This window comes from Hydra viridissima, unplaced genomic scaffold, assembly GCF_058129835.1.
Source record: "Hydra viridissima isolate aposymbiotic clone 2 unplaced genomic scaffold, HvirCarnegie_v1 scaffold_5, whole genome shotgun sequence".
In the NCBI taxonomy this organism is placed as follows: Eukaryota; Metazoa; Cnidaria; class Hydrozoa; order Anthoathecata; family Hydridae; genus Hydra; species Hydra viridissima.
In genome coordinates, this window is record NW_028324304.1 from 9743852 (window position 1) to 9763740 (window position 19889).

Genomic DNA, 19889 nt, shown 5'->3' on the forward strand with positions numbered 1-19889 from the left:
TTAAGACACAAGTAAAACTAACCTAAATAAGTTAAATATTTCAATTACTACCTCATATAAAACTATGTATGAAATAAGCATATTAATTTTGTTTGTAATAATAATAATATTAGGCGTATCACTTCATAAAGTTTGGCGGATCACTTTTTGTAAAACAATCGTTAAAATTGAAGGAGTTTGATTCAAATAATCAAAATATTAGGCGGATCACTTGATATAAATTGGCGGATCACTTGATACAAATTAGCGGATCACGTTGTTTTTTGAGTTCATAAAATTTATAAAATATTATAAACTTATATACTTTTTTTTATCGTTTAATTAAATTGTAATATGCAAATTCCTTCTAAATATTATATCGTTAGTGAATTTAAACTATATCTGAATCGTTTTTTTTTAATGAAATATAACTCGCTTTAGTAACGTTTAAATGATCCGCCCCGCCGTTTGTACCGTTTAAATGATCCGCCCCGCTGATCCGCTCTGCACCGCCGTTTGTACCTACTCATCGGCCGACCATTGCCGAACCAATTTGAATTTACCTAAGTGTAATTCTGAAAACCTTAGTTCTCGCAACCATCTTGTTTTTAACGTTTCATACAAATGAGACGTTAAAATTCTTTATTTGTTAAAAAGTATTTGCAGGCGAGATATGTGACGGAGAAAACTGTCCGCGGAGTAAGTTGTCCGGTCGGACATTTTACTCCGGAGTAGAATGTCCTAGTTTGTCCTATCCGAAAATTATTTAACATGACATAATAATTTCACTACTTTAAAATTACTGTTTAATTGTGGCTGTGTTATCTGTTATAAATTATAAATCTTTCTGTGCAACTACCACAGTCCTACGTTCATATGTTTTAGGAGTTTTAAGACGTTCTTTATCAATTTACAAGGCCAGCTAATCAATGTTTTATTAAACGATTAAAACCATTAAATAGTTATAAGTAATTTTTTCACTGTAATTTTCCTATGTTATAGACATACCACAAAGGCAATAATTATATGTCATAGAACTTCCAATAAAAAAAAAAATTTTTTCTAAGGCATAACAAAGACAGACACACAGCCACAATTAAGCAGTAATTTTAAAGTAGTGAAATTATTATGTCATGTTAAATAACTTTCATCACATTACATCAAAGTTATTCTTTGTTATTGTTGCCTGTTTGTGTTGACCCTATACATAATACTATTCTTACACTTAGTTCATTATATTTAATGTGCTTTAATGTTTTTTATCCAAGGGGACAGAAAAAAGACGCCTACATAGCTTGAGTGTCATTGAGTTTGTCACAAAAATTTGGCAGACTGGATTAAACAATTCAAAGATGTTTTAATGAGAAGATTTGGTGAAAAGTCACAGATGGCTCAAAAACACCAAAGGTTACCAATCTTGAAAAAAACCTGGGCATCTGAGGCTATCTATTCTAAAGCAGTTGCAAATGGACTCCCCATTCCAAACATCTACTACCTAAGGCATGTAATAATTTCTTACATTTCCCAAAGTATTCTAAACCTAGTTTAAAATTAGATTACCAAGTTTTATTCACATTAGATGTTAGTTTGGTTTGTTAGAAGCAGGATCCATTTTGACCAGACAAAATGTATTAGTCCTGAATGCAACCTATTATAAACCCTTAAAAGGAAGCCTTCGCCACTTCTACTACTCTATAAATAACAATAAATACCTTTAAAAAGCATCAAAAAACATCCTAAAAGTTGTTCTAGCAAACTAAAATTGAACAATTCGATTCCATTTATTTAAATTTTTTTTTAGGAAAAATTAAAGTAATAATCAAGCTTGCTCTGACCAATCGAACAAATTTATTTGTTGTCTCATGAAAAGTTTAGTTCTCTTTTTAATCATTTAGTGTAAGTTTTGTAGGAGAGAGAAAGTCAGTGGTTATCATATCCTTGATAATCTTACTTTATAAAAAGTATTGCTTTAGTATCACCTGTCTATGTTGACCCCTAGATGCCATTTAGACATTTTGTAAGTTGGAAAATTTGTGTCATTTTTACTAAAATAAAAATTGCCAGGCATCAGTTTTAGTTACCTGACAATATTTTAATATAGTAAAAGTGACCTATTGCCCAAGGTGTATATGGTTCCTAGACGGTGCAAAATACTGCAACAATGCAATATCATAGTATAGGATGTAATCAATGTTGTAAAATGTTACAAACTTAAAATGTATTATTTAACTATGTAGGACTTCTGGGACAACATCAAACAAGTGACTACAAAGAAGGTGACAGATTCTAACAAAAGTAGTATGGGGAGTCAAAAGCTAATACCACTGGATGAGATTGTTTTTGACATTAGACTTAAATAGTTCTATAGAATATAGTACAACTATTCTAGAATTAAATTCTGAGTTTTTATATTCAAATTCAGTGTGTTCTACTGCAATATTAAGAAATCTAGATAAAAGTATTTGTAATTGGCAAAGCAGTTTCTTTCATTATTAGTGACACTAACCTTAATAGTCTCTATTTTTGCAAATAATATTTAATGATTAACTTGGTATTTGATATTTGTGGAGAAATTCATATGAAAATAGAGTTTGGTCTGAAAAAAGTAAGAAATTTGTTCGTGCCCAAATTCATATTTTAAATTTCTTACCCACTGTTGATTATCTGTTGTCGAGGTGGACAGTGAAAAATGAAATGTGGAACTTATTATTCTAATTTTGTCAATGAAAAACGTTAGAGATTGAGTTTGATTTCTGTTTTTGTTTTCAAAACAAGAAACTGTTTAAAAAAAAAGCTAGCTCAAATTATCGGATTTACGATTTCCGCTACACAAAGATCGCGTAAATTTTAATTGGGTTTTTACGCTGAAATTAGCGGAAATTCCGAAAAAATATGTTTATAGTAACAATCCGCTCATTTCAGCGGGTTTCAGATGAAATGGTCGTGAATTCCGATCGGAATGAGTTTTATAGTAGTGACCCCAGGCTGTTTTCCTTTACTTCATTACTTTAAAGTCTTTAGGAGATTATAATTTATTAAACAGAATTTTTGTTTTTAAAAATTTTTTTAAGAAAAATTATTGCAATTAATTATTTTGTGAAACGAAACAAGTTTTTTATTGTATTGTTAGGTTAAAAATGAGCTACTGGACTAAACGAAGGAAGATTCAAAAAAATGTTTCAACTATTTTCGATGAAATCGCTGAAGCTAGTAGTTTTGTTTTGGAAGATAATTCATTGCCTTTAATGATGAACTGCAATAACTCAAAGTTTGATGCTACTCCGGAGAGTTATGAACCTATTGACACATCTTTTTTTCTTTAAATTCAGTTTTTCATGATTGTGTCAACAGCTCTGATGAAATTTGGAAAATCAATGATGAAAAATTAACTAGTTCAGAATCAATTTTATCCATAGACATTAAATGTTATAAATGTCCTAGTTAATGATTTGACTAGTTGGGCAACTAGGCACAAAGTTACACATGCAGCTTTGGGTGATTTATGGATTATATTGCACAAACCATTTCCTGGCTTACTAAAAAGTCCCAATTCTATATTAAGAACTGAACAATTAAAGGTTGAAGTTTTTGAAAATTCCTATTCTTATTTAGGCATAAAAAATGGACTTTTATCTGAAAGTACAGAATGTTTTACAGATAAGACTGTAACAATTCAAGTCAATTTTGATGGCTCACCTCTTTAAAAGTTCAAGCATGCAGATATGGCCAATTCTTGGTTTAGTGGAAAAGTTTGATGAAGTATTGCAATGTAATAAAAAACCATTTGTTATTGCACTGTACTGTAACAATTGCAAACCTAAAAACATTACAGCTTTCTTATCTGACTTTGTTTTAGAAGTTAATGAACTGCACAAAAATGGTATCACAATTAACAGTCAAAATTATTCATTTAGAATTTCTACAATTATTTGTGACACCCCACCAAGAGCATTTGTAAAATGCACTAAAGGTCATAATGCATATCATGGCATAATGCATATCATGGCGATAAATATGAGCAGTATGGTGTTAATGGAAGAGTAACTTTTCCTGAAACTGTTGCAACATTAAGAACAGATGCATCATTTGCTAATATGTCAGATCGTAAGCATCACATTTATGTGAGCCCTCTAGCTCAAACCTCTATTGGTTTGATATCACAAGTCCCAGGTGATTATATGCATTTGTCATGCCTGGGTATTATGCGCAAATTTGTGTATTTGTTAATTAAAGGTCCTTTGAAAACAAGTCTCGGTCCACGTGCAGCATTAGATTTATCAGAAAAGTTGCTTCATTTAAAAACAAATATATGTTCAGAATCTGCTCGAAAGCCAAGAGCATTTTCTGATTTTGAACGCTGAAAAGTTACAGAATTTCAACAACTGCTATTGTATACTGGTATGGTTTGCTTTCGAGATACATTACCTGATGCTTTGTACAACAATTTTATGCTTTTTTGTGTTAGAATGACTATTCTTCTTAGTCATTCATTGTGTCACAAATATGTTGATTATGCACATAGTTTACTTTTACTTTATGTGGAACACTCTTCAAGTTTATTTGGGCCTGAAGTTGTAACTTATAACATGCATGGACTAGTGCATTTAGCACAAGATGCGAAACAATATGGTCCACTAGACAATGTTTCAGCCTTTCCTTTTGAAAATTATTTATCAAATCTTAAGAAACTTGTAAGAATACCACACTTGATTTTGCAACAAGTTAAAAGAAGGCTATCAGAACAACATCTTGCAGAGTTAATCAATAGTCAAAATAATAGCACACTTTTTGATGGACCTTAGTGCAATAGTGAAAATATAAATTTGCAGACTTAAAACAAAGAGCTTTATACAAACAAATTTTGTATTAAAGTTTCACAATTGTTTTAAAATAAAAACTGGCTCTATAGTTCTAGTTAAAAATATTATTAAAAGTTGTTGTGGTCAAATTTATCTGGTGTGCAGCAATTTTGATAGTGTTGAGAATTTTTTCAACTACCCATAAATTTGTTTTAATAAGTTTAGTATTTTAATAGCAATATATGAAGAGTTAGTTATTGAAATCCAGTTTAAGCAATTTTGATTTTATGTGCCATTCTGAATATTGTTTTATTTAAAATATAATTGGAACTGAAAAAGAATTTTTTTTCTTTAGATTATTAATAACTTTTTAAAAACTGTTTTTTTGTTTAGCTATTAGTTACTAGTAATTATATATATATATATATATATATATATATATATATATATATATATATATATATATATATATATATATATATATATATATATATATATATATATATATATATATATATATATATATATATATATATATATATATATATATATATAGTTTAAAATTTATTTTTCAAAAAGATAAGTTTAAACTGATGCTAAAAGTAAAGTATAATTTTAACCCAGTGAGAATGTCAACTATTAGAATAATTAAAAGCATTAAATTTCTATATTGTTATTTCTGTTCGTGACTATTGTCACGAACAGAAATTTCAATACAGAATTTCTATAACTGTAGAATGATTAGCCATTTTTCTGCCAGTTCTCTTCCTATAGTGGCTAGCCATTGTTTTGCTATCACTGGCTAGCCGCTGTTTTGCCATCACTGGCAAGCCACGGCTGGTCCATGAAAAATCCTTAGAGCAAAACGGAGCTTCGCCAACGTTGGCAGCCGCAGCTGGTCCAAGACGGCAGCCTACACAGGACCAGTGCGGGACCATTATATCCTTGCTGTCTGGGTGGGTATGAAGTAAAAAATAAATAGGACACAAATAAGAATCAGAAAATGTTAACAAGAGCATTGTAAAATAGTGACACCATATTCAAGTGGCAATATGAATGTAGATGTAGCAAAAATAGTTAAAGACTCATTAGTTGACGAAGAAAAAATCAAACCTCCACTCCGTAATGAGAGTTGGGACTAATGAAGAAATTAACTTTTGTTGCTGTACAACCAAGGCAATTGTTTCAAATGTGTAATCTTATCAAAAATTTTATTGAGGAATTTTTCTAGCCTGTGAATTAATTCAAACGAGAGTGTAGAAAATGAATTTTTAAGGATATGGTTAAACAAGATTTTAGTATGTCAAGATAAGTATTTCAATCATTTGATTGAAAACAATAAAACAACAAATGCCGTTTTCCCAGAAAACTTAATGCCGTCGGCGGCATTAAGTTTTCCCAGAAAACTTAATGCCGCCGACGTGAATGATATTCACATAGCCTTTACTTGCCATGTAACATGTATGTTGTCATGTAACAGTTCGATACGACACTGAACAAAATTTTTATTTCAAGTTTTCGATTTCGATTAGATTTTTTGATAGCTTGAAACTTCGATTTGAAAAAAGTTTGTTCCAACTTTTTCAAAAATTTCTCTAATTTTTAAAGAGAAGAAGGTTGTGTTCAAGAAAAAAATTATTAAAATCCGAAAAAAAGCAATATTTTTGAAATCATTTCTTTTTTTTTTTATAAGTTATTTTCCTCCGAATAACCAATGATATATTAAAAATAACTAGATGTCTAACTTCCGCGTATTTTTTGAAGGAAAAATCGGCCATTATGGGGGGCAAATTTAACAAATAAAAAGCTTCGTATTTGTTTTGTTTTGATAAATAGCGTAAAGATTTTGCCCCCCATAATGGCCGATTTTTCCTTCACTTTTTCTTATACCGATTTACGGCAGTTAGACATCTAGTTTATTCTTAATATATCGTTGCGAATAACTCTAATAAATTCTAAATCTGAGCCTTCATTATCCCTTGCATGGGTTCTTTCTAAGTTCCTTGACCGGAAAGTTTCCTTTTTTTTTGCAGACTTGGGTGTAGATGCTGCCACAGGTTATTTTGGGATTGCTTCTTTTTCTTGTTCTTCCTGTTCTGCAATTTCTCTATCTACTCTTTCTCTTTCTTCAACTGTCAGCAGTTTGACTTTCATTTTTTTCTCCACCAGCTCATAATTAACTTTTATTAGAGAAAATTTTTGGGATGTTATAGGATCCAAATTCCGCCTTTTGGAAGTTAAGATTTGCCACTTTGTGAGAACAGCCTTTCACTGCTGCTTGATGCTGCTGGAACACAGGACCACTTCCTAGCAATATCTCTAAGCAGAGGTAGGTGTGCCTTGTTGGCTTTCCACCATAAGAGAGGGTCAACTCTGTGTTTTTCAGGTATTTGAGGTATCTTGACATGCATTAATCTCCCTTTGTAGTGATGGTTGTTTGCTGGAAAAAAAAAAAAAAAATTAAATTCTTGAACTTTTTCGATTTATTTTATTATTTTCCAACCTTTATTTAAAAAAATTGGTCTCTACTGAAAATTATCACATTCAATTACTTAGAAAATAAAAGAAAAAATTCTCAAACTTCTTCAATCGGTTTTAAAAAAACTTTAAAATGTTTCAAATGTTTTGTGGCTCTTGAGCTTGTCACAAAACCTCCTGCAAGAACTCATTATCATCAATATAGAACTCTTCGATACTCAGACTATCTGAGACCTGTCTATATTCATAGAAGCATGGCCTACTATATTCACGTTTTTGAGGGGAAAATTAAGAGGCCGATTTCTGTTCGAAAAATGGCTGCACTAAATATCTTATTCTTAAAAAGCAGTTCAAACCTTAATTATTTACTTATATTTCTCCAATATAAAAGTGGCAATCGCTGTTTATCATTATATATTTATTCAAGATATATTAGTTATCAAAGATTTGAAGACATTTGTGTAATATTTGTTGGAGATTTGTAGTCATTGCTAAAATACCTAAGTTAACTGATTGTCACAAAAATTGTTCAAATCAAAGTACATTTATATCTATGTATATTATATTTATCTATAATATATATCTATATTCATGTTTATTCTTAAACTATAAGAAAAATTTCAAGAAACAATTCAAAGAACTCAAATAGAAAGTATATTTTAATAAAGTATATAAACAAATGTTATACACCTTGCATAACATACAGCTTATATTTCCAATTTTAACTTTATTTTTTTCTTTGTCTCTTTTTAAATGTTAAAAACATTTAAAAAGAGACAAAGTTATCATTGGAAAGGAAATCCTTTGATATTTTATGTTTGTTGTTAAAAAAAACATTGACAAGAATTTTTGTTGAAAACATAATTCCCCAACTTTCATGATTCTCACAAACAAATTTGCTTTTTGGTGCATATTTATGTACCATGTATGTTGATGACTTAATGACAGGAATTGATAAAGATGAAATTTCATTCTCAATTAAATCCAAAATGGCAAATACACTACAAACAAATTCTGCAAGCTGTTTAGATGGAGCAAATAGTCCACCACGTGATAACAGAGATAGATAATAGTTATTTTCAAGATCGCAGTCCCCAGCTTTCAAATATGCTTTGCAGTTTTCACATTTAGACCTTTTTGATAATTTTTTTGCAACATAGCCTGCTATAGTTATTGCAACTTCTTGACTATTACAATCAAGAGAACTTTCCATAATTTCCTCGCTTTGATTATTAAACAGTTCATCAAGTATAGTTAATGAAGGATGAGCACCTGGTTGTAGATTTTCTTCCCAAAAGTTTATATGCTCTTTAAGTAAGGATTGACATGAAAAAATTCTTTCTGAATTTTAAAAAAACTTCTCTTAAACTTATAAGAAATCTGTCCCCACTCATTTGCCTGTATTGTGAGAAACATCTCTCAATTGGGTCACTTTGTAAACGAGCTGTCATCACATAATCATATCCATCACTCAAGAGTTCCTCAACAAGCACTGCTTGAGCACATAGAGTGATTAAAAATGCTGATGCAGTTTGATTTATGAGGGTGAATGCAGGTGAAAAAGACCACTGATCGAATCAGCCAGAGCTTGATAAAATGTCATTTTCATGTCTCCTGATACAATAGCATTGCCAATAATATTAGGTGAAAATCTTTGTTTAGAATTAGCAATTGTCCACCAAGTGTTAAAAATAGTTAAATAGTTAGAAACATCTTTTTGATTTGGATAATAGCTTTTTGAAGCCGCATTTGTAGTTTGATCTATAAGTGCTAATGCAAGTGGCACACTTTGTTTATAATTTCCAGGATGTAATACTTCAAATGTAAGTTTAGGAGCTTTTCTAAGTTTACCTTTTAGTCCATTATCGTTATTGTAAATTTTGCATAAATCATCCCAACTAATTTTCAATCTCATCTAAAATATTGTTCCAATTTTCTAATGTTATGTTTCTAATATAAGAAGGAAAATTTTCTAGCATAATAATTTTGTCAAGTTTTGAATTATGTCCTTTTATAAACCAACTTGGTAATGGAAGTGGTGTCCCCTTGCAGTGCAAATGCACATTCAGGTCTGCATCAACTGTTATTGATTCTAATATAGTTGGAAAATATGTCTGTTCATTAAATGCTATATTATTAAATACAACACCTTTTTCAAATCGTTTAAATTGAAACCCAGGTGGTGCTACTGCTTCATTCAAATCATGTAAACTTATATAAGTGTATAATTTTTCTCAAATGTATCTAACTGATCTTCTTGGAATATTCTCTTTTTAGGAGGATTTTGAGAAGTCTTTGAAACTGGTAAAGATGATTTTTTTTGCAAAAGTTCACATGAATACTTGGAAGGAACAGGTTTCATTAGCCAATTCAGGGTGCATTTATCACCTCTAGTTATATATTTATCTTCAAAATGAAGTTCACATAAAACAGAATGCTTTGTTGGAACCCAATCTAAACGATTAACAAATCATATCCAAAATTGATTTAAGTTTTGGTCTGATGGAAAAATGAAATGATGCAATTTGCTTATGTTTGTTGCTTAAATATTTGGAAGAACATTTTGGTGCAGCGCATTTGTTGACCATTTTTAATATAATCTCTTTAAACAAGTAAATTCTTCAAGAAGAATAGATTTTAAAATAATACTTGAGCAGTTTTTTGTGTCAAAAACATTTAAAACCGGCCTCTTAATTTCCCCCTTAAAAATGTAAGATATACGGCCGTGAATATAGTAGGCCATGATAGAAAGCTTAGTTTTAGGGTGCTAATCTACCAATTTGTTGACAATATGGTCATAGATCTTGTACACCTTGAGAAGAAGGCCTCTGTAGTGTGATTGGAAGAGGTTCACCATGCAGTAGGCCAGAGTTTGTATCCCGTGGTTATTGAATCTGGACTGGTCGTTTAAAAACTCTAACAACTCTTTGCAAAACATCCTAACAATTCCAGCTGATGGATCCTTGCCATGTTCTTTCCAGTATGCAAGATAGCTACGAAGTTTGTAGATGCTGATGAGTATGAAATATATAAATGGCACTCAATTGCTCAAAATTCTCAATCAATTGGCATGCTAGGGAAGATTTGTGAACTTTGTTGTAGAGTTTGTTGGTAATATCAATAACCTCCTGGAGTGATTCAATTTTGTTAATGACTTTACTCAGGGCAGTGTTTAACAAGTGATCACCGCAAAATAGGGAAGAACAATCACCAAAAGTCAACAATGGAATGGCAGCTTTCATGGGTACAGCAGCATCCTGAACATTCACTTTTCTCTTGACTTCTTTTAAACCAGGGTATTCAGCAATTATTTCATTAAGTCCCTTAAAAGAGATTTTAAATACTTTTGAATTCCACATCTTTTTTTTTAAACAATTTTTATTGTTAAAAACTACTTTTTTTACGAAAACCGCGTAAAAATTACTTGAAACCAATTTCCTTATATTTCCCTGTATTTTGTTATGAGAAATTACAGGGAAATTGATTTCAAGTAATTTTTACGCGGCTAGTGAATTTATCAAAACCTAACACAATTTTCTTAAAAATAAAAAAGGTACCTTGCTATCATGCAGGAGGTGTGCCTTCCAGTAAAGTTTTCAAAGTTAAGGATGAACTTTTTCAATTTAAAATCTTTGCTAATTTTGTGTAGAGTGAGTTAAATAAATGGATCCTTAATTTTAGATGTCCAGCAATCAATTGTCAGAGCAACACCTCTGCAGTCTGGACTTGACCACACCCAGGACAGCATTGTACAACAAAAGCAACTTGTACTTTTTAAAAGTTGTAGAATTTTAGACGGAAATCCTTGGATTGAAGAAATTCACAACTCTTGAAGGCTGAGTCATTGGCTGTTTCAAAGACTAAACTTAGAATTAAAAAAAGAAATATAATTTCAATTTCTATCGAAATTCTCCGAAATCAAACACATTTTATCGAAACCAAGAATTTTTTATTAAACTTAATATATGTAATAATATGTAACGTGAAAAAAAGTTTAAGAAATTGTTTAAAAATTAAACAAAACGACAACTTTATTTTCAACAAAATTATCAAAATTAAAATTACCTGCTCTAGCAATAAAAACTTAATGTCAGCCTCTGCATCTTGTGTTGTGATATATTTGTCCAAGTCAAATTCAGCAAGTGTTGTTTAAATCCCCATGGCCCTTTGCTTGTTATGTTGAACTATTTCAACATAACAAGCAAAAGGCCACCTTGTAGAAGGCCACCTTGTAGAAGGCCACCTTGTCTTGAGTCTCATCTAAGTGGACTGTTTCTTCTTGAATTCCTTCAGGACTTGAGCCCTCTTTTCCTCTTGCTCAGCTGTCAGTTTAGTAAGTTTTACAAAGTCCAGAGGGTGTTTGATCTTGAGATGATACCATGCACTAGATATTGATGAGTGTTGCATTTTCATATTTTGACCACATTTTTTACACAAAGCCAAAAAATTGTCAAACTCAGGCACAACCTCTTTGTTAAAAAAATTCTAAAAATTGTTAGATTTTGGCTTCTTGATTTTTGTTAACAAAAATTTTATTTTAAAAATTGAGAATTTAAAAATTGAGTGACTTTTTACTATAAAATTTTAAATAAGAAAGATATGATTAATTATCAATTTCTGGATTGTAGAATTTATTTTTGAATTTACGAACTTTTTTCGTAAACGACATTAATTTATCGTAAAAAGTAAAATATTTTCGTAAGATACGACACAAAATGTAATCGCAAAAAATAAAGTAAAATTTATGAAACAGGAAAACTCTCTGACAAAACTTAGATGAACTAAAGTAAATTTTATTGAACAATACAACTTTTACTTCTTTTGATTCTTAAAATAAATTTTACTTACGTTTGATTAAGTTTTTTGATTCTGCTTAATAAAACGAATGAGTAAAATAACACAAATTTTTCAATTAAAATAAACGAAATAAATGTGAAATAAAGAATAAGTCTTTTTTTTTTTTCAGTGGTTATATTAATGAAATTTTAATTAAAAATTTTTTTTACAACATATTTAATGTGTTCTAAACAAAATTTTTGTTTTTTGATTATAAGTTTAACATGCTGTGGTTTCAAAAAATCGTTTAGTTTTCTCATTAAATTAAACTGAGTTTTAAAAATGACGAAAGAAAGATCAAAGAAAAAAAATCATGCACAAAGATTTGGAATGTCCTAATACAATTCAATAGCAAAAGAGCTGCAACTTAAACCTACCTGAGCTTCAGTATTCGAGATGCAGAGGAGATCATCATCATGTGGGAGGAGGATTTCCTGGAGCATCAGATAAAGAAATTTAACGAAGCATGGGGCAGGCAGGCCAATCCACCGTAGCCAAGGCCAAAGCAAGAATCATGGGTTCACCCTGTCAAGAAGCTTTGGTTGGAAGTTGAGGCAGAGTTGAACAGGAAAAAGAAGCAACGATAACAGCAGCGCCAACAGCAAAAACATCAACAACAGAAATAACAGCAACAACAACAACAGGAAAAGTAGCGATGTTGCTGTTAGTTTTTGCTAAATATTCACTGTTTAATTTAAATGTAGATTTCTGATTGCATCTAACTTTACTTGTAGCTGATTGATTTTAATGGTATAATTATGTATTCTTTCGGAAAAAGTTAAATTTTTTCGAAAACATGGCTTTTTATCGAAAAAATTGAGTTTGATTCAGGTGAAAAAATATTTCTCGAAATTCATCAAATTAGACATTTTTTCCCAAAAAAATGTCTAATTTGATGAATTTCGTAAAAAAAATTTTAAATTCCGACTTTTCGGTAAATTTTGAAAACGAGAAAATTTTTTTTATCGTTTAGAACTTCTCGAATGTAAATTTCAAAATTTCTCGAAAATAGTCGCAAATCGGAATTTTTTTCGACAAAGTCCGGTCCTTACATAATACTCTAAGTCTTCAAAAATACTTTACTATATGACTATTACTGTTACAAATAACAGTAATGGTCATATAGTAAAGTATTACCTATCATAAAACAATATTCCGAAGGAAAATAAATGATAACATTTCTCGATTGCATTTTCTGAAATCATAAATACAAAGATTCAATAAATAACAAGAAAAAAAGAACAATCACGGAGCAGCTTCCTCTGTTTTCTCCACATTTTTAAACATAGCTTTCAAAGCTTTGCTGGCAGCATTTTCTCTTGAGGATTCAACTGAATCTCCAGAGCCTTGATAAAGCTCCGGTGGCGTCGTAAAAATGGCGAGATGAGAAGAAAACTCCCCACGATTATCTTTCTTGTTCTAAGATACGAACAACACATAACACTAAAAAATGTTTTCACATTTAATTAACTTTTTATAGTTTATTTGCAATAGAAAAAATACCACCTTAACAAAATCATTAAACAGCAACTGGAAACCTTCAAGCTGAGCAATATATTCTAATTTCTGTTTTGCTGAATCAAAATTTTCTAATCGCGCAAGTGTATTAAGATTAAGAGAGCGACCTAATACAACGGGACTACCATGAGGTTTAATAGATGCCGAAAACTTGTCATTAATATCTTTTACTAAAGAGACTTCTGGTAACTAAAAAAATTATATTTATAACGAACATTAAAATAGTTAAAGAAATGATAAAGTAATTAGATTTTGAAACCATAAAAAAAAAAAAGGAAGAAAAAATGTAAAAGGGAAATAAAAAAAAAAAAAAGCAAGAAACAAGACGCAGATCAAACATCAAATTCAAACTTACGAAACTAACATTCTTAGCTTTCTGTAATTGCGATTCCTTCATTTCATCCAGATCGATTCCCAGATTTTTAAGTAAATTCATAGCTGCATTTGCTTTTGCCACTTTTTTGGTTGAACCATAGCCAATAGACTTGAAATCTGCAATCGAAGCCTGCAGTGAATTTTTGAATAGTTATAGCACGAATTTTTTCTAATAACGTTTGCGTAACAAGTTTAAGAAAGTAGTTTCCATCATACCTCTATTTGAAAACGCATGTCGCCGGGTTGATGAGGTCCCATATCAGCTTTCGTCACGTATATTACAGGAGGTTCTTTACGCAACTGCATTAATTGTGTCAAATAAGTAATAGGATTAAGAGCAACATTTACTTTCTTTTCCTCTACCTTTTTTTTAAATTGTTTTTTTTCTAAAATAAAATAATCATTTTAGCAGATTTCAATGCGACCATTTCAAAACTCAATCATCCGCTATAACCTTCAATAATCAGTTTGGTTACTTAAAATACTTTCCAGCATACATTTCGTTTTTCATAAATAAATGTCGGTGCGATTTTTTGAACACTTAAGTGCTATGATTTTTCTATGTCACTTTTTTTTATTATGGAGTGCAAAGACATATATTTTTGTCATTTTACTTTTTTATTTCTGTAAAAGGAAGAAAGCTTCTGAAGCTCAAAAAGATATGTGTATGATTAGAGTTTATGGTGTAGATTGTTTAAAAATTCATTCTTGATTTTATTCACTCAATAATCAAATCAAAGCCATAATTAAATTGGATCATCATACATCTGTGTGAGGTGTTGGAGATTTTCACATATTCAAGATCAGTTAAGATGAGCTAACAACGATTCAATAATTCCAATTTGGACCTTAAAATCAGTGAAATCAACCCTTTTTTGAAAATGATCACCACTGGAGACAAAAAAGGAGTCTACCATAACATAAATCAAAAAGTGTCCATGGTCCAAGCATGATAAATATGAACCACAGCAAAAATTAAATTACGTCAAAAAAGCTATTTAATAATTTGCTATTTCCTAGAGGAAATCAATTCAGATCATTTATTTTGAAGTTTCCAAAGATTTTTGAGTAATAAAACTATTCTTTATATAAAACTATTTACTTTTATTTCACATTGAAAAAAGTAAACTACTTTTTGTGAACTCAGACACAATGGGGAGCTGACAAGAACTTTCCACTGAACTTCTTGGTGAGTACGTCTTTTTTATGAGCCTGTGTCAACCCAATATTTGTAAAACTATCAGCTTAATTTTAAAACTGGATAGTGAAATATAAGGAAAGCTCTTATAATTTTTACATTTCATCATAATACAATAGAATATAAAGAGTTGAATACATTGTACAGACAAATCTGCATCTATGCAAAATAATCTACATGCATTAAGTTAAAAAAAAAAAAGAAAATCTTTCAGTTTAGCTGAGCTAGAACAGATTAATTAGAAAGCCTGAATAATTTTTGAAATACTATAAATATAGTGAGCAAAAAAAAATCTGCCATGGCATTAAGAAACATAGATTTCTGTGCAAAACTAGAATCATAGAATTACTAGCAGCTTAGAAAAAGCTGGTTACTACAATTTTATTTAAAACATTTACAGCCATGAAAGTAAGAAATTAATATCGTTTAAGTTGTTGGCAAAATAATTGCCATATAATGAAGAAAATATAACTATTTTCAGTTAGTATCCTAAAAATGAAATATGTGCTAATCATTGAGATTCATAGTAAAACGGTTTATTTTGTTTTCTATATTTGAGAAACATTTGTAAGTTTTCCTATAAATAATAACATACCTTTATTTTTAGAACTAAGTAGAGCAGAATCCTCTAAAACCTTTAGCATTTTTTCAGCAGCATTATTTTTTGCATTCTTTTTGCCCACACCTTCACCTTTAAAAACAATTTTATTTAAGCCTTAAAAGAACTACAATTTGAATAAAAATGTTTTTAATTACATTAAACAATTATAATCCAGACAAAAATTGAAACAGAATGAAATTTAAATACTGACAGCACCAACATTAAATAATGTTGCATAATTTTTACACAATGTTGCACAATTAATGTTGCACAATTAATATTACACAATTAATGTTGCACAAATTAGTATAAAATATTTCAATTACATACATGTTGGTTAAAGATAACTTTAAGATTCATCTTTTGTGACCCTGATATGAACTTAATGGCATATGAAATGTTACAAATAAAATTTTTTATTATTAATTTGAAAACACAAAGAATTTTTAGAGACAACTCTAATTATCCCAAATCACTAAACTTTAGCATAATAAATGTTTGAAACATAAGTTGTTTTAACATCTAAATAACTTTTAATTTAAAAACAGCTTAAGAAAAACACAAAAGCAACTTTATTTACTCATGAAATCTTTGAATCTTTAATATCTATTAACAAATGGTAAGGAAGAACAAACTAAAATTTTATCCTAATTAAATATTATCCTTATATTAATATTTTCTTAAGTTAAAAAATTATAAAAACTTTTTTCTTTTTCTTTTTATATCTAATATAAGTTTTTTCAGAATAGATATTGGTTTAAACTTATTTGTAAATATCTTAAGATAATCCAAAAAGTCACTTGGCAGTGGTTCAGTGATATTTTTGGATATATTTAAATTAATGCCTAGATTTATTGGAATAATCAAGGAAAAACATCGCCTAATACTATAATAAAATGCTATTCTATCTGACATCATTTTGATTGGATGGGTGAGATCAATATAATTAACAAGTTAAAAACATGTTAGAATACCTTGAGCATACAGGTAATTGTTGTGTGTGTGTGTCTGCGTGTCTGTGTGTGTTTGTGTAATTAATCTAATTATCTATTTTATGTATGCATGCATATTAGAGTGTTTCAAAACCAGAGTGTAAATTTTAAAAGTGAAAGTATACATTTAGCTCCATGTTGCCCTGTTTCTAAAACATACAAGATAAGTTTATGCAAAATTTTGGATAAATTTCAATAGATTTTAAGGTTACTCAAATTGTTCCTTTTTTAAGCCCATAAAAATAATTTAATTTTACAAATACAATACCTTTTGAGTGACTCCAAAATATTGAACACAAATTTTGGTGTAAAAAATACAATTTTTATAAAAAGGGGCATACAACTGAAACAAAATTTGAAAATTTATTTCCTTAAAATACTATGAGACATGATATAAATACATAAACATTTTATGAATACAATTCAAAAAATGGAAAAGAAAAAAATTACCTACTGTCTCTTTTTCTCCAACTATGCACTTGATATGAAAAAATCTCACATGAGGAGGACCTGATTCATGAATAGTGGTAAAATGTATAACAAAATTATGCTGTACAGCTTTTTCATACAGATCTGAAACAAAAGAATTGGACTTATAAGTAACATTTGAACTGTCTATTTCATGATTAACAGTTATCTTCTGTTGGAGTCTTTCTAGTTCTGCACGCTTGGCTTTCTCTAGTAAAAGAGGCTTTAATTCTGAAAGGGCACGTGATGCAGTGTTTCCACGAGCTTCTGATTTTGTTTGACCTTCCCCAATGTATGTCCTTCCACAAAGTGTTACAGACATCTTCCACAATTTATTAACACATTTTACTCGTGCACGCTGATCTCTCTGGATAAACTGATGAGGAACAAAAAAATTTTCTACCTTTTGCTGTGGAAGTGAATTTGCAAGCTCTTTATAAACTACTTGCTCCCCACTTTTCATGGAAAGAATATTTAATTCTACTGTAGGATTTAAGTAAAGACTCTGTAGTCCATCTGCAAGTGCTTTAGAAGCAGCAGCATTTCTAGCACTTTTCAAATTACTCCCAATACCTTCATATGGACCATGTACACCAATGTGTAAGTGGACTTGATATGTTTTTTGATGAGAAGGTCCAGATTCTGCAACAACTTGGTAAAGGGCAACCACTTTATTGCTTTTTGCAAGCTCATTCAAGACACTGCTTGGCGTACTGTTTGCCATTTCTAAAATAAAGAACCTTTCATCATCATCGTCATTGTCATCATCATCATCATCATCATCATCATCATCATCATCATCATCATCATCATCATCATCATCATCATCATCATCATCATCATCATCATCATCATCATCATCATCATCATCATCATCATCATCATCATCATCATCATCATCATCATCATCATCATCATCATCATCATCATCATCATCATCATCATCATCATCATCATCATCATCATCATCATCATCATCATCATCATCATCATCATCATCATCATCATCATCATCATCATCATCATCATCATCATCATCATCATCATCATCATCATCATCATCATCATCATCATCATCATCATCATCATCATCATCATCATCATCATCATCATCATCATCATCATCATCATCATCATCATCATCATCATCATCATCATCATCATCATCATCATCATCATCATCATCATCATCATCATCATCATCATCATCATCATCATCATCATCATCATCATTTTTTAAAGAGAAATTAGCAAAAAACACTTCTTAAGTGTTTTTTTAGCATTAGTAAGTACATATCAGTAAATTAAAACAAAATAATCATTACTTTTACTAACTTGTTTTCATTTACAGAAGTAAATTTCCTTTCTTAAATAAATACAAATTTGTTATAGACATTGACATAATTAACAATTGCTTGTTAGCATCTAAAAAAAAAAGGTTTGAAATGATAAATATCAATTAATGTCTTCTACATAATTTAGAAGACATTTACTGATATTTATCATTTCAAACCTTTTTATTAGTGCAGAATGCTAGGACCAAAAAAAAAAAAGACTTAAAATTTTTCTGGTGATTAAGTATATATATTGTGTACATGTAGATTAAAATTACATATAAAAATTGAGCAAATAATGATGAACATATGAACATCATGTGTGTATATGAACTATATGAGATGGTAATGAAAGCAGACGGCTATTATAAAATTGTGTATAGAATGACATGAAGTACTAACTAAATAAGATTCATTTTATGAAAACAAAAAGGTTTTAGAAATAAAGTTAAGTAACCAGAAAAAAAAGCAAAACTTTTTGTGTTGTTGCATGACACAAAAAATGCTTAGTTTATTTATTATGGACTATTATATTCTTGTAATTTTGAAACTCAATTCACACTAAATGAATAAAGAGTTCTTGTGATAATTTTTTATTAATACCAAAGAAATCAGTAAAAGACTTACTGCTCTTTTCAATCTCAGCAAATTTACTACTTTCATCGCTCATGCCACACTGCCATATAATAAGACTCTGAAAACACAAAAACTCTTTCACAGATTACTTTCATCAACTTACTTAGTTTAAAACTACTATGGTAACAGAAACACACACACACACAGTGAACAGAATTTAATCAAAGTAATTTTTGCATCTTATTTTGCTAAAACTTGCTTTTATTAACTGAACCAATTTTTTTAAAATTTATTATAGCTATATCTTATTTATAATTAGTCAGTAAAATATAAGAAAATGTGTTTGTTATTCAATTTTTGATTTTTTACTTAGACAGGTAATAATAAGCATGCACAAAATTAATTGTACTTAACAGCTTTATTATTTCTAATGGATATTTATGTTTTTTTTTAATTTATAAAACATCAATTTTATTATTGAATTTATATTTCTAGAATATTATTTTCAGCAATTAATAACATTTTTGATAAAAAAAAAACTCATTAAAAACTCATTGCACATTATGGCACCCAAAAGTAAATATTTAAATACTACTCAACGAAAACTGGTTATAGACTTGGTTAAACAATGAAATACTTATAGAAAAGTTGAAGAACTTACAAATATTCCATTTACAACAGTAGGAGCCGTTAAAAATAAATGCAAACAATATGAAACGCTTGAAATTCGTTTCA

At 29.7% G+C, this 19889-nt stretch overlaps 3 protein-coding genes and 1 long non-coding RNA gene across 9 annotated transcripts in view; 2 read left to right on the forward strand and 2 right to left on the reverse strand.

Moving 5' to 3' along the window:
* The window catches only part of LOC149888523 (uncharacterized), a 212626-nt gene that overhangs the window by 179074 nt on the left and 13663 nt on the right, over window positions 1-19889 (reverse strand). The gene's annotated exons all lie outside the window — the stretch shown is intronic.
* LOC149888534 (uncharacterized) lies at window positions 930-2325 on the forward strand. Its single transcript, XR_016452286.1, has 3 exons — window positions 930-947; window positions 1248-1479; window positions 2217-2325. It is a non-coding gene; the product is annotated as an uncharacterized LOC149888534 (long non-coding RNA).
* Window positions 2832-5116, forward strand: LOC149888535 (uncharacterized). The gene has a single exon (XM_090086665.1). It carries the CDS (start codon window positions 4380-4382, stop codon window positions 4779-4781), a length of 402 nt encoding a protein of 133 aa, XP_089942791.1. The 5' UTR covers window positions 2832-4379; the 3' UTR covers window positions 4782-5116.
* LOC145188724 (double-stranded RNA-binding protein Staufen homolog) lies at window positions 13268-19325 on the reverse strand. 6 transcript variants are annotated; one of them, XM_090087554.1, is made up of 7 exons: window positions 19206-19325; window positions 17227-17970; window positions 15779-15874; window positions 14202-14371; window positions 13966-14115; window positions 13599-13799; window positions 13268-13511 (listed from the first exon to the last, which is right to left on the reverse strand). In XM_090087554.1, exons 1-7 carry the CDS (start codon window positions 19246-19248, stop codon window positions 13338-13340), a joined length of 1578 nt encoding a protein of 525 aa, XP_089943680.1. In that variant the 5' UTR covers window positions 19249-19325; the 3' UTR covers window positions 13268-13337. The 6 variants fall into 6 exon arrangements, with proteins under 6 accessions (XP_089943680.1, XP_089943681.1, XP_089943685.1 ...); XM_090087555.1 differs by having other exon boundaries at window positions 13975-14115; window positions 19206-19323; XM_090087559.1 differs by having other exon boundaries at window positions 13975-14115; window positions 17231-17970; window positions 19206-19283.